General features: G+C 40.8%; 2 protein-coding genes across 10 annotated transcripts; both read left to right on the top strand.

The window, feature by feature from the left end:
• The first annotated feature begins 2,410 nt into the window (after positions 1-2,410).
• On the top strand, positions 2,411-8,290 carry LOC125880849 (110 kDa antigen-like). 9 transcript variants are annotated; one of them, XM_049563638.1, is made up of 9 exons: positions 2,559-2,731; positions 2,825-2,979; positions 4,436-4,591; positions 5,053-5,214; positions 5,444-5,680; positions 5,759-6,286; positions 6,460-6,612; positions 6,895-7,035; positions 7,248-8,290. In XM_049563638.1, exons 2-9 carry the CDS (start codon positions 2,833-2,835, stop codon positions 7,377-7,379), a joined length of 1,656 nt encoding a protein of 551 aa, XP_049419595.1. In that variant the 5' UTR covers positions 2,559-2,731; positions 2,825-2,832; the 3' UTR covers positions 7,380-8,290. The 9 variants fall into 9 exon arrangements, with proteins under 9 accessions (XP_049419589.1, XP_049419595.1, XP_049419597.1 ...); XM_049563640.1 differs by having other exon boundaries at positions 5,444-5,758; positions 5,915-6,286; XM_049563636.1 differs by having other exon boundaries at positions 5,444-5,773; positions 5,813-6,286.
• A 193-nt stretch (positions 8,291-8,483) lies between these two features.
• LOC125880851 (peroxiredoxin-like 2A) lies at positions 8,484-12,745 on the top strand. The gene is made up of 5 exons (XM_049563642.1): positions 8,484-8,783; positions 8,957-9,048; positions 11,684-11,824; positions 11,987-12,151; positions 12,262-12,745. Exons 1-5 carry the CDS (start codon positions 8,633-8,635, stop codon positions 12,373-12,375), a joined length of 663 nt encoding a protein of 220 aa, XP_049419599.1. The 5' UTR covers positions 8,484-8,632; the 3' UTR covers positions 12,376-12,745.
• Positions 12,746-14,942: the final 2,197 nt, after the last annotated feature.

Raw genomic sequence — 14,942 nt, 5'->3', positions numbered from 1 at the left:
CAACATTATTTGCACAAATAATTATTAAAGAAACAAGTCATAAAAGCACAATATTAGAAACTAAAGTCTGTTGCCGATAAAAACCACTAGGGGGCAGCATAATGACGTTTTAGTCCTTTTATTCAAACAAACAATTGTATAAAACTTAAACCTTTATATCTTTTGATTTCTTCTGGATAATAGAAAAAAAAAATGTATCTTGAAAGATGTGTGGACACAATAGTAAAATATCAGTACTTGCACCCTCTTCTGACAAATGAAACAGTTAGTTGACATGCTCACAGCTGCAAAAAACGCCTTAAGCACCAATATTTGACGCTCTGGCTCACAAATAACAGAAACAATCCATTTAAAGATGTTGGATTGAAGCTATTAAAGGTCAGACTATGCAGATGTTTGATTTTATTTGATCAAGTAACCTTTATATATGCAGTCAGAGGGAGAGGCCTGCACACAGTCTGATTGGGCGAGTTCTCCTGTCGACGTGAAGGCTATATTTGGCTGAAAGGTGTGTAGTATGATTATACAAGGAAAATGATATCTGTGATTACAAATGTTAACTGGGTGTCATCTGTTTCTTGGAAATGGAGCCTGCTGCAGATTTTCCCACCTTCTCCCCTCCCCGCTGTGAGCAAACTGCCCCAGTTTCAGGACAGGGTGCAAATAAAATGATTTTAAATACTGAAGAAGTTTGGCTTAAGCTTTGTTGCTATCAAATATAATAAACAGATAGGAAGAAAATGTTCCATAGTCTAGTCATGCAAGTCTCAGTCTGGGTTACTGTAGTGCTGGAAATGCCCTTGGTAACATTGGTTTAACTCTGCCTGCAAATCATCTGACTGATTTGTTAGATTTTGTTGGGTTGGTGCGGGGAACAGTGAGAGCTGGCATTAGGGGAGTGTCTCTGGGACGCCAGAGATCACTGTCTAGCCTCCTGGAGGTGTCGTGGGACCAACTAGGCGAAACACTGGTGAAAGGAGGTTCCCACCCGATGACCCCAAAGACATGTTAGTTATCACTGCTCATTGGTCTGTATAGGAAAGCCACACCATAATAGCTTATCATAGGGCTTAGGAGGTTATTCACTGAGTGCTGATCCTTTTCTAGAGCACAAACTTCTTGTGTTTATTTGAATAAAGTGCTGCTTCTAATACAGTGGACATAAATTTATGCTGTGCTGTAAAGTTAAATATACAGTGCATGTGGTGGCCTGGAAAGGCAAATTCTGGGACATCTGTTCAATGTGTTCATGCAATCAGATTGGTCACATTATCAAAAAAATAAAACAGCTATAATAAGTAGACATATTTCACTTTCAAAAAAATTACAGTGACTGGCTGAAATTTGTTTTCTATTCAGTAATATTAAGAACCAAGTCCTTCTACAGCCTAAAACATAAATGCATTTAGTCTCTTCTCTCCTCTGAGAGCTGTAACAAAGTTAAGGATTATTATATCAAATGACCTGGCACCAGCCTCTCTCTCAGACATGCTTTTTAGGTATGTACCTCATAGGTCCCATTAGATCCTCAACTGCTGGCATGCTCATGGGGATCCACTGCGGCCCAGCTCTATGGAACAGTCTATCTGAACATCTGAGAAACTCCACCTCAGTGGACATGTTTAAAAGAAACCTTAAGACTTATCTTTTTTGCTTGGCTTTTACGTAATGGTGCCTCGTCTTTTTCTGTCCGTTTTTAAGTCTCACCTTTGGCATTTTCTACTTTTTTTTTTTTTTTTTTAATTAATTTGTTATTTAAAATGTTATTTATTTAAAATACTTTATCTTTTATTGTTGTATTGTCTAGCTGTTCACTTGTTACTTCCTCTGTGCTGTTTGACTCCTGCTCTGTGAAGAACTTTGGGCTGCATGATTGAATGAAAGGTGCTTTGTAAATAAAGTTTGATTTAATCTGATTAATTACAGTTCAGATTTAACTTTTCCTCCACATAATAATGTCTCCAAATCTGCTTTTTATTAACTGAAAAATAAACTCAGTTTTCCGTCTGAGTGCTATTTTTGCATGTTTTTTGTTTGTTTTTTTTTTAAATATCACTTGTGCTTAATTCTGTTTGGATTATATTATATACATAAATATATAGGCTATGTATTCACATGCAAATTGTATTGTGTGTATATAGGTTAGTGACACCTCAATTTCCCTGTGGATGATCAATAAAGTTGAGTTAAACTAGTCAATATAAGATTACCAGACAAGTCTAACTGCAACTGTTGTGTTTAATATTATCATTGGTGATCATAGTCGTGATACAATAGTAGTAGTAGTCGCAGTACTATCACTGAAAGTAGGAACCACTTTCAAAGTATTGAGGGAAGCATTAATGGCGTGACACCGTTGCCATGGAAACGGTGTGTTTCGGTGACGTCCTCGCACTTGTTTGGTTGCTAACTTGATTGAATTGGTAGCAGTAGGAACCACTTTATAGAGATTTATAGAGATTGAGGGGGCAATAATAGCGTGACACCGTTACCATGGAGACACAACAGCTACATCCGGACGCTTCGTGAAAAAGGTTTGTTTTGCCGTTATAGTTAAGTTACGCTTCTCTGGTTGCTAAATTGGGAAACGGGTTGTTACATTCAACGTACGATAGACAGAATACACAGTAAAAAATACACATTTGTACCGTACAGCTGAATATTAACGGCAAACAGGAAGTTAACTTTAGTTTTCTGGGTAACATTTTGTTAACCGACGCTAACTGACGAGGTCAGTTCCTGCCTTGAAATCGGCGCACTGTTTAGTGTTATCAGTTTATCATTCATAAAGTAAATTTAAGCAGTGTTTCGCTTATTCACGCAGGTAGTAACATGGACTCTGAGTATATAAAGAGACATCTGGGGAAATGTCTGGCAGACGGACTCGCTGAGGTGGCCGAGCAGCGTCCTGTGAACCCCATCCTGTATCTCGCCCACTGGCTCTACAAGTACAACTCAAATGTTAAGTACGAGACAGAGGTAAGCTGCTGTTCTGCTTTCTGTCAGCAGGGGGACACATTACACAATAAAGTCTGTATATGCTGCAGTGTGCTGCAAGACTCAAATCTACTCAAGTACTCTATTTGAGTGCAGTGATGAGGTACTTTAAGTATTTCACATTCTCTGCTACTTAATATTTCTACTCCATATTTTCTGGGACAAATATTGTACTTTTACTTTACTTTTAACTTGGTACATTTCAAAGGTCTGTGTGGAAGTATAATTATACATATGATAACATACAAATTAGTAGTAACAAAGTACACCAGGCACTGTACTTGAGTACAAGTCTAAGATACTTGTACTTTCTTTGAGTACTTATTTTCTGCTACCTTTACTCCACTACATTTGAAAGCAAATGATTAGAGCAGATTAAAACACTAAATACATATACCAACAATGCGAAATATGATGCTAAACTTTATTAATACAGCACTTTTCAAAACACAGTTACAATGTTGAACTGGGATTAAAACATTCCAGGACTGTAATGAGGCTAAAACAGTCAGGTAGTCGAAATAATACAAGAAAAAATTTAAAAGATAAAAACAATAATAATAATAATAATAATAATAATACAGGTAAGACTTGTTGGAAGTAAAATGATGCACAATTAAGGTTGCAAGGATATACTGGTTTCAAGGTATAACAGGATATAAAAGTTGGTTATCATATCATGTACATAAAATTAGCTCTACCTCTGTTAGCTCCAACATTAAAATGCTGACTTTAGGTTCATTATTAAAATCTATAGTACTGGTCCATTAAACATATTGGTATACTAACGGGTAATTCTGCCTGTTCAATATTATATAATAATCAATATTTTAGATTAATAATAGAGCACAAGACAACTCTGCATCCTCTCAGGCTAATTTCCTTGATAATACAAATATATTTTCACTTCAGACAAGTTTGAATGCAACACTTTTACTTGTAAATAACTACATTTACATTATACTGCAGTATTGCAACTTTTACTCAAGTAAAGGACCTGAATACTTCTTGTCCCACTAGCTACAGGATAGAAAAATCATTTCCCTAATCATAAGTTATTTTATGAATGAAGTGCTGCTAGCTATAAACCTGCTAATGCTAAAGCTACTTCCTCTACTACTGCCCCAAAGCCCTGATCTTCAAATAGCTTTGAAGAGCTGCAGCAAAGGATGACACAGACTTAGACAGTCTGAGCTCCCCAGGCTGAGCGCTATAAAGCTCATAGGGGCTGTGACAACAAACACCCAGTCACCTTTTACCTTTAGCTTACATTCACAAACTAACAGAGCCCTGCATGTCTGGAGGCCTATGGCTCATGATAAATGAAAGGTCAGCAGGTCAAACTTTTAACAAGGCTTAAATGTGTCACAATGTTTGTAAAACTACAGGTATCAAGAATGCTAAAAAGGTGTGGTATGGTCTCTTTTCTGAACCACAGGCCTCGATGTTTGCACAACTTTTTTATTTGCAGAAAAAGGCCAATTTGGCGCTCCTGCAGCAGGAGCAGGCGAAAGCCAGAGAAGAGGCGTTGCACCAGGAGAAGCTGAGAGAGGAGGAGCGAAAGATCAGTGAGGCCTTGGAAGAGTCTAAAAAAGTAGGTTGTGTGACAAAGTCAGTGTTTTAATTTTTAACCTTCATTACAAAGAGTTAATGTTACTGAAACTACATTTGCCTTTGTTCTTCTAAAACCTCTTTCTGATAGTTTTCTTGTTCTGCCAGAGGTCGCCTTTGTTTTGTTAATAAGTCACGTTCGATAATTTTCCGATATTGATCAAACTAGCATTATTTCTTTATTTCTGTTAAAATGAAATTCAAGAATTAAAATTCACACTAAAATTGCAACTCATATTGCAAACACAATATTTGTCAAAAATAATCACAGTAATTTTTTTTTGCGTATCGTGCAGCCCTATTTTTGTGAAGTTAATTTTAAGCAAAGAGCCAGAGCTAGAGAGAAAAGTAATCTCTGTGATGTACTCTACTTACATAGTTCCAACACTTAACATGACATTTTGAGCAAAATCCTTCAAGAGCATATCAACATCACCACATCAGCAGATCTCTGAGAAGGATGCTGCACCCGTGTCAGCCACACCAGGGGCTGCTGACGACAACAAACCAGAGACAGAGGAGAAACCAAACACCCCTGATAAAGAAAAGCAGCAGGACACAGACGAACACCAAACTGAAGATCAGGAAAGTGTCGCTGAACCGGAGGTGATAAAACAGTAGATCTCAAATCTGTGTGCTTCTGGTGGTGGTGGTGCCTCCTTCATCCTTTGCAGTCAGTTCTTTGGTTTGGTTTTTGGTTGCTGAGCTTTTTTTGGTGGTGGGGAGCAGTTCTTTGGTCCTTCAAATACATTCTGCGAGTGACTCTCCTTGTGTGGTGTGGATTAAGTCATCAGATGATTTCACAATGGTTTAAAGGACATGGTGTGTCTGCCAGGTGAAGGTCACAGAGAATGTAACCAGTCCAGAGTCCACCGAGAGAAAACCTTTGGAGGCCAGCACCTCTTCTGTCTCCGAGGTCGTCAGCACTGAGGTCAAGGAGGAGACTACAGATAGGCCTATTGGAAAAGACAAAGTGGAGCAGAGGACCGATCAAAAAGAAGAGAAAACAGAGGCTGAGCTGAGGGGCGATCAAGAGGAGAAAATGGAGGCTGAGCCGAGGACTGATCAAGAGGTGGAGAAAACAGAGGCTGAGCCGAGGAGCGATCAAGAAGTGGAGAAAACAGAGGCTGAGCCAAGGACTGATCAAGAGGTGGAGAAAACAGAGGCTGAGCCGAGGAGCGATCAAGAAGTGGAGAAAACAGAGGCTGAGCCGAGGACGGATCAAGAAGTGGAGAAAACAGAGGCTGAGCCGAGGAGCGATCAAGAAGTGGAGAAAACAGAGGCTGAGCCAAGGACTGATCAAGAGGCGGAGAAAACAGAGGCTGAGCCGAGGACGGATCAAGAAGTGGAGAAAACAGAGGCTGAGCCGAGGATCAATCAAGACGTAGAGAAAACAGAGGCTGAGCCGAGGATCAATCAAGACGTAGAGAAAACAGAGGCTGAGCCGAGGAGCGATCAAGACATGGAGAAAACAGAGGCTGAGCCAAGGAGCGATCAAGACATGGAGAAAACAGAGGCTGAGCTGAGGACCAATCAGGAAGAAAACAAAATGGAGGCTGAGCAGACAAGCAATCAAGTAGAAGAGAAAACAGAGATGGAGCCCAGTGACAATCATGTAGAAGAGAAAACGGCAAACACAAATCAAATAGAAGAGAAAGATGCTGACCGAGATGAGAAGGTGATGAGACACTTTTCGTGGCCAAATTACATCAATACCATTTTAGTACCATGAGACACAACAAATGAAAAAGTAGCTAATGTTAAACACTGTGAGAGCAGATGGCAAAACATCTGCTTTCTTTTAACTGTGGTGCTAAATTTACATTATTCTGTCTCACAACTGCTCTGCAGGTGGTTGATGAGGCTGACACAGCTGAGACTGAGCAGACTGAACCGTTCCACTCGACCCCCAGTCAAGATCCTGACAACTTACAGACAGACAAAACTGAAGAGCAACAAGACAAACAAAGCCCTCGTTCCCCTGATCTTCAAGACACAGAGAAGGTGATTAAATGCAGGTTATGTGCATGAGGTCTTCAGTTGCCATGTATACAGATGGAGGATGCTAGAGATGCAGGATAAAGAGCAAGGGAAGATGATGTAGAGACGATGTGAGGCAAAGTCAGCTGAAGATAGTTTAAACATCACAGGCCAGATGACGACAGAAGAGTTGAGGAGAGTAAGAAGATGCTGCATGTACACAGGTGTTCAGGTGAAGAGGATACAGACAGGTCAGGCTGACAAAAGACAGATCTACTAACTGTTTGCATCACACCATTTCACCAGCAGGTTGATGAAGATGAAACTGGTAAGTTGGAGTCGGCACCACAGGGTGAAGGTCTGAAACCAGAGGAGACATTTTCTACTGAAGAAACTGAGCAGGAGCCACAGAAATCTGGTTCTCCGCCTCTTCAGAACCAGGACAAGGTGGCTAATTTCTAAAGAATATTTCTTATCCCTTGAAAAATTCTGACCCACAAAAAAGGAAAACATATCCAGGAGGAGGCAGCAGTGTTGAGATTGAGAGCGTGATTTTTCGAGCAGCAGTGGACAGACAGCCAGACTGTGATAGAATCAAGTGATACAAAAGCAAATTTGTTTAATGTTTAACCAGAGCTGTTCTCATCACCTCATCCCAGGAGGCGGACGGGCAACACACAAGTGAGACCACTGATGGCTCGGCTCCAGCTGACAGTGACGCAGTAACAGCAGAGGGGACAGTGTCGAGGGAGATGCTCGTGACTTTACAAGAGGAGCCTGAAAACTCCTGACACGGAGGACGTCCAGGGCACTTCAAACGTCTCTAACGGGCAGCTAAGCTAGTTAGCTAAAGAAGCTAATCACACAATTTCAGCTACTGCGTCGATATTTACTGAACTACTCAAAGCTTTTCACTGGTCTGAAGTATTAACACATTATAGTTTATACAGCACTATAACGTTCAAACAGAATAAACACCGACATATGTCTTATTATTACAACATTTCTTTCTTTCTCCTGCTAGCCTCTCTGTAACTGCTGCTAGCCTAAGGTTGACCCACACTTCTCGCGAGGTTTCGCCCAACAGCCAATCACATCACAGGAAAAGTTTAATATCGCATAAACAACCGACATACAATAAATTCAACCTCATTCAACACTGCAAATAAAAGGTGCAGGAAGTGAATATGTTAATTCTAACCACATCTTATTTATACTGAATAAAATACATTTAATCTGAGCAGAACATATAGAGAATTAGTTGTGTACAAGAATAAAAAATATGATATTTAGGAGCAGCCCTAGAGGCTTTATATTAATTTTCACTGATGAATTAATTCTTAATAAGTGTTGTGCTGCTTTTCAGGAGGAAGAGGAAGGAGAAGGCCACACATGATAATTTCATATCTTCATGTTGTTTGATGTGCAAATACAAATATGCAAAAATAAACATTTAATAAATCGCACCAATATTTTTATTTTTGCATTTGGTTTATTTCAGTATTTCTGTGCCTAAACTGTGACGTGTTTCTTTATGATTAATCTCCACCAGAGCAGGCAAGTGGTGAAACTGTGCAGGCTGTGGTAATGGTTCATGTGACTTATTTCCTGCCACTTGTACACAGTTGAATAAACCCCCCTGGTTTTGGAAATAATGTAACCGATTGCAACACTGTGCTTTTATTATGCAAGCGTGCACATTTCTGCAGCCATGTGTGATATTTTAGCCGCATGACGGTGCAGATTTCGGTGACCTTTGAACTGCAGGAGAAGGGTCACCGCTTGTGCATGATGACTGTTGAGTATTTAATTTTCCGGTATCTGCAGTTGTCTTGCCGCCGCAGACTCGATGACGGCGTCACTGATCAAACACAGCTGCTTTAATCATCAGACCAGTGCCTCGGTCCAACAGTAGGCTGGGTCTGAGAAACACTGGGAGGGTTAACTTCAGATGGAATTTAAATACCCTTATATCCGCGCGTTGCAGCCAGAGAGGGCATGTTGAAACCAAGATGCACTGAATCAGAACAGACACAGAAGCGAAATGGCACTGGGACTTATAACCAACGCTGCGGCTGCAGTCGGCGGCCTCATCACTGGTGTTATGAACTATTTCACCGACATGTTCCTCACTCCACCACTGAAGGCAACCCTCAAACATCTGGAGGAGACTGAACTCCAAACTCTGAAGGGAGGTGAGTCCCAACATTTTTCATCCACCAAAGAAGTTCTGTGAGAGTAAGGTTCTTATATCAGTGGTGAACTAAGCATGGGTGTGTTCAAAGGAGCTTTTGTTTTTGCTGGAATGTGTTCTGCATTTATTCTGTTGCTCAACTCCTAAACCCTCTCACCTCATTTCTTCACCCAGAAACAAGGATCATAAAAGCAAAAACTCTGTGGGAGAGGTCTGGGGCTGTCATCATGGCAGTGCGGAGACCTGGATGATTTTTGTGCAGAGAGGTATGTCGGTATGTCAGCACATCACTGTGTGGCTGAATGTCTTAATCAAACAAGGCAAGGCAGCTTTATTTGTATGGCACATTTCATACACCAGGGTAAATCAAAGTGCTTTACAGAGCAATAAAAGTTAAAACAGTGCAATAAAAGAGTGAAGAAAGAAGGTACAATTATTTAAAATTAATTAAAAATAGCAAAAGTGCAGACAAAAGGTGCAAGATAAAAAGATTATTTAAAACATCAACGTCATCTGGGAGGTTATTCCAGTTTTGTGCTGCATGATGACAAAACGCTGCTTCACCATGTTTTGTTCTGACTCCTGGGACGGTCAGTAGGCTGACCCCAGATATCCTCAGGGTCCTCAAAGGTTCATATGTCACAAGCATGTCAGAATCATATTTGGGTGCTGAGCCACAGAGTGATTAATGCACAAGCAGGTAATCAGTGTACGGATTTTAAAACGAAACAAGTCATTGGGTGTTTCTCAAATTCAAGGATCCTTTGTTTGAAGGACAGGTCCTTCCAAGGAAGGATCCAACAGAGGCAAGGTAAAAATCCCTCCTTGGAAAGACTCTGTAAACATACATTTGAGCAGGCTAATGAGTCTCCAGGTGTGCGTCATTAATCCTCTGGGGACTGAGGGGGTTTCAGATTACTGTGATAATTGTGTCACCCTCTAATGATGTTGTATAATTTGAACAAACATAACCAGTATTTTCAGAGTCACATGACTTTTAGGACTCTTGATTATACTTTAAAGAACAGGTAGACTTGATGATGGGATTTGATGATGTAGCATCCTTGATATTCAGCCATTTAAGGATCTTTCCTTGACTTTGAGAAACACCCATTGTCTTCACAGTGGCGCCCCCAAGGCTGATTGTGCACTCGTTTTGTACACGGATATCGGAAGTCGGAAGTGGCGTCACCTCCGAGTCATTCTTTGAACCCATCGGCTGTATTCGGCGTCTGACTTCCAGCAGACGGCGATACAGCCTCTGGGGGCAGACCCCTGATTTTTTGGCATTCCGGTTTGATTTGGGCAGAGGAGGCGAATTTCCGTTTCTGACTTCCGGTTATATATAAGTAAATATGCTGAACCATTGCGATGGATTCAGAGTTTGCAGTGACGCCAATTATGTTCCGCCTTGTTAGTTCACCGCACGGACCGTTTAACCTGGCAGCAACTGCAGCCGGCTCAAACGTGATTGGTCAATATCACGCGGACTACCAACAGCCTACAACCGGAAACCAGGGCTCTTCCGCTCTTCTTCCAGAGGCAAGATCCCCGGTCTGCATATAGAGACTACCTCCGAGTTGACAACAGTTTTTGCATTCTAGTTGACAAGTCAGAAAAAAACATGGACGCCCGCAAGAAAGCCTTTGTTTCCCTTGCACTTTTGGAGAATAAACAGCTTCAAAACCATCGTGTACTCCAGCTGATGAACGCCGCAGATGAGGCTGACCTAATGTAGAACAAATAAGATAAAATTGCTATAAACAGTAGTGAGAGTGTTTACTCACTATGTATGTGACTGGCAGCCATCTTGAATTCGTAAGTCGGGGTTGATGCGGTTGCTCTGAGTTTCCGAGTTGGAAATCTGATCTCAGGGTGCGTTCGAGTTTAAACTTCCGACTGGGAATTTCCGACTTCCAAGTACAAAACGAATGCACCATGAGGCAGAGAGGGCTATGACCTCCAAAACAATTAAAAGTAATTACAGACCAATACTGTTTTTAAGAGGCTGTGGCATGCACATTTTTATGCTAGTGCAAAGGTAGTGATAACTAGTGATAACCATTGGTACCAACCATATCAGTATAGCTTGTTGGGAAGAGGGTTAAATAACGCTCCGAAGTTAGGCCTAATTTTGGCGAGGCAAAAATCAGCACGGCCATTTTCAAAGAGGTCCCCTTGAACTCTCACCACAAGATATCTGAATGCAAATGGCCTCAAAGTACCCATGGGTTTCCGCTGAAGTTGAGAAGGCTTGTTCCCAGTAAATGTTTGGTTCCTTACAATCGGTGTACTCCCTTAAATTAAAGCTGTATATTTGTCTTTTTAAGGACAACCAGCCTATTTGAAGAACATGTCGATACATGACACATTAAAACAGGATTGCTGTAGAACTCAAAATGTTAACTGGGCTGGTATTGGTCTGTGCACATGAGATAAAAAGTCATATTAACCGTAAAATAATAATAATTTTTGGTTTTGGTGTGCCACCACTATGAAGGATTTCTGGGGGTGCGCAACACCCTTTTTATTTTTTACTTAAGTAGCTAGTAAAGTCCTCTTATTCCTAAATGTATGTCAGATATTCTGCTTTGAAGCTATTGTACATTTACACAGAGTGACATATTCAAATCCTAAACTCAATCACATTAAAATATTCATGTCTTCTACATAATTTTATAAACATTTACCCAAAAGTCATCTTGGCAAATTTGGTATCTTTGGAAGCGTTGGGATCTCCACTTTAGTTTAACTGCTGTGGGTTTAAATAAAGTCTTTGCTGCATAGCATGAGTTTGGCTTTAAATCTTTTACTAGTTAGTGCATGCGGTGCCTTTTGTATTTTTAGTGCATACACACTGTTTCTGCTCACCTGACAGTTTTATATGCTCACTGTCTGCAGGAGGCTGCAGAGCTGTCCTCTCTGAAGCCTGAGCTGGATGAGCTCGGGGTCCCTCTGTACGCAGTGGTGAAGGAGGACGTCGGCACCGAGGTCCAGAACTTCAGACCGTACTTCAAGGGGGAAATATTCTTGGATGAAAAGGTGGAGGTTTTTTCTGTCATGAATCAGTGTTTTGTGTGGTGTGTTGTACCCTCCTGATGCTGAGGTTTCTCCTTTAATAAGAGTCATTCAGAATCTGTGGAAAATCCGTTTAGCTCTGCATGAATTAATTCAAGGCTTCCTATTTGTGTGCTTGGATTGCAGAAGCGTTTTTATGGGCCCCGTGAGCGGAAGATGGGTCTGCTTGGGTTCCTGCGTGTGGGGGTGTGGATGAACGGCCTGAGGGCCTTAAGGAATGGCTTCATGGGGAATGTTTTGGGAGAGGGCTTCGTCCTCGGTGGAGTCTTTGTCATCGGACGAGGACAGCAGGTAAAACCTCTACGGTCAAATGCATGTGTGGCCTTACGAATCATGTCAAAGAGGACTGAACCAGGAACACTTACAACTGCATAATGCATCATGTTTTTATTCTCCCACAGGGCATACTGCTTGAGCACAGAGAGATTGAATTTGGAGATAAAGTCAACACTGAAGATGTAATCCGAGCTGCCAGAAGAATATCACAAGAGCCTCTGCCTTTAGAGAGGAAATAATACTTTGATATGAATCTCATATCTGTAAAACACAGAGAGTTTAGAACAGTATAAATGACATCCGGCTCTACGAATGATTATATTAATGCTAAAGTTTGTGAGAAAAGAATCTTTGTAAAGTGCACATTAGGTGTGTGAGTTTGTTGGTGTACTGGTCTCAGTTGGGGGGGACCAAGATGCATTCTGAGGTGTAACTGCGTAGTTTGAGGCTCTGAGTGTGTTAATGATAGTCTGTCTTTAAACTCTTGAGAGGGAGCAGACCTGATATCTAACACTCAGTTGCCTGTATTACTCTGTGATACTGATGTGCTATCTTGGGAGCCAAGAAACTCTGACCTTTGACTAATAAAACACGGCTTTGTGCTCTACAGTTTGTTTTTATTATTACCCACAGCTTGGAAAAAGTTATTCAGATGTTTGACTTCCTGAGATAAAGTCATCTGACATCCAGGATGGGAGAGTTTTCTGAGCCAACATCACCATGTAAGATCAGTCTGGTTTCCTGCTCGAGCTTCCTGCACATTCAGTGTTTATTGATGTGTCTGGTCTCACTCAGCATGTACTACTGGAGCAGAGGGAGAACAAATGTGGAGACAAAGATGCTCTTCTGTCCTGGAGGCTGCAAAGAAAATTAATAAAAGTTTTTTAAATGGAAATGAGATGAGACACCAGACCCAACAGTGCAGATGAGCTGAAGGCTGCTATCAAAGCAACCTGGGCTTCTATAACACCTCAGCAGTGCCACAGGCTGATCTCGTCCATGCTATGCTGCATTGCTGCACTAATTCATGCAAAAGGGGCTGAATATACTTTTCAGAGGGTCGACATTGCTGTATTATAAATCCTTTTTCGTATTGGTCTTCAGTAATATCCTAATATTTTGAGATATTGGATTTTTGATTTTCATGAGCTGAAAGTTGTAATCATCAAAATTAAAACAAAAAGATTGTAATATTTCACTTTTTGTGTAATGAATCTAGAATATATGAACGTTTCATTTTTAAATTAAATTAAGAAACTTTTCCATGATCTTCAGAATTTTTGAGATGCACCTGTATTTGTTCACTGTCAATGTACATCCACTTAAAGTGCTTGTTTTGCCACTGACAGGCTCCAGTTGTTTTTCTAAGGGTCTAAAAATGCCATGGAAATGATCCCCACAGAGATAGATCCTTTTGTTAAAGAGTAAAATCCTTTTTGTTGAATCAGAAACAGCCCCAAATTTGCGATTGCTACACTCACCAAACTCCATTTAGATAATCGTTAATTTTATCATTGTAAAACACCCTTCACTCAGAGTCAACAGAAACAAAATTAAACTTACAAAAGATGTTGTTATTTGTCTTTCCACTGTTCCAACAATCACCACTTTGGTTTGGTGGAAATAAATTCTTAATTCACCCAGTTAGATGTGAAAATTTGCTGCCTCTATTCAAGCTGAAATGATTCTTTATTTAAATGGAGTCTGGTGGATTTAGCAATGGCGATTTCGGGGCTGTTTCTGGTTAAAAAGCATCTTACTTTTTAACAAAAAGCTCTATCTCTGAAGGGATCATTTCCATAATGTTGTCAGACACTTAAAGGGATAGTGCACCCAAAAATGAAAATTCAGCCATTATCTACTCACCCTCATGCCAAGGGAGGCTCTGGTGAAGTTTTAGAGTCCTCACATCACTCGCAGAGATCCAAGGGGAGAGGGGGTAGCAGCACAACTCCACCTAATGGAGGCTTACGAAAGCACATGAACACACATGAATGCGGTGCCCATGTCTCACGGTCTCGCGCAATCGCACACATGTGAGCACGGTCTACAGAGAGGCAGTCAGAGCGACAGGCTACAATGAGGCTAAAAACAGTTTAAATGACATTTTTCCAAACAACTTTTTATGTCGGAGCTTCAGGACACTTGGATCACTACAGACGAGCAGTATGGAGATATTTTGTGGTTTCAATTATGTGTTTTTGGACGTTTGAATCTGGGGCACCATAAGCCTCCATTAGGTGGAGTTGTGTTGCTGCCCCCTGTCCTCTTGGATCTCCGCAAGTGTTGTGAGGACTCTAAAACTTCACCTGAGCTTCCCTCAGCATATGGGCGAGTAGATAATGGCTGAATTTTCATTTTTGGGTGCACTATCCCTTTAAAACAACAATCTGAGCCTGTCAGTGACAAAACAAGCACATTTATTGGACATAAAATGATGGTGAACAAATGCCCCGAGTGTTTACGTTGCAGCCCGTTTTGCAGCTGCTGAATCTCGCTCAATACTGGACCAGTTTCAAAAACTGTTGCTCCCATTAGTCACTTAGATAAAAAAAACATGGGAAAACAGGGGAAATGAAAAATATCTAACTTACCCTTTAATGTTGGTGTATTCACTAGAGTCTGTGTAGACAACTACAGAGGCAGGACTTCCACTGAAAACCAATTCAAACACAAAATTCCAATTAAACGTGTACATTTAATATGATAAATGCTTTATCAGAGTAGATTTAATGCATGTAAGATGCATTTGTGTGCACTTACATGTACATAAAGGCCAGACTGTCAGTTGATTGGCATATAAGTT

Source organism: Epinephelus fuscoguttatus, linkage group LG20 (assembly GCF_011397635.1).
Source record: "Epinephelus fuscoguttatus linkage group LG20, E.fuscoguttatus.final_Chr_v1".
Classification (NCBI taxonomy): Eukaryota; Metazoa; Chordata; class Actinopteri; order Perciformes; family Serranidae; genus Epinephelus; species Epinephelus fuscoguttatus.
This window is presented reverse-complemented; position numbering and strand designations above follow the sequence as displayed.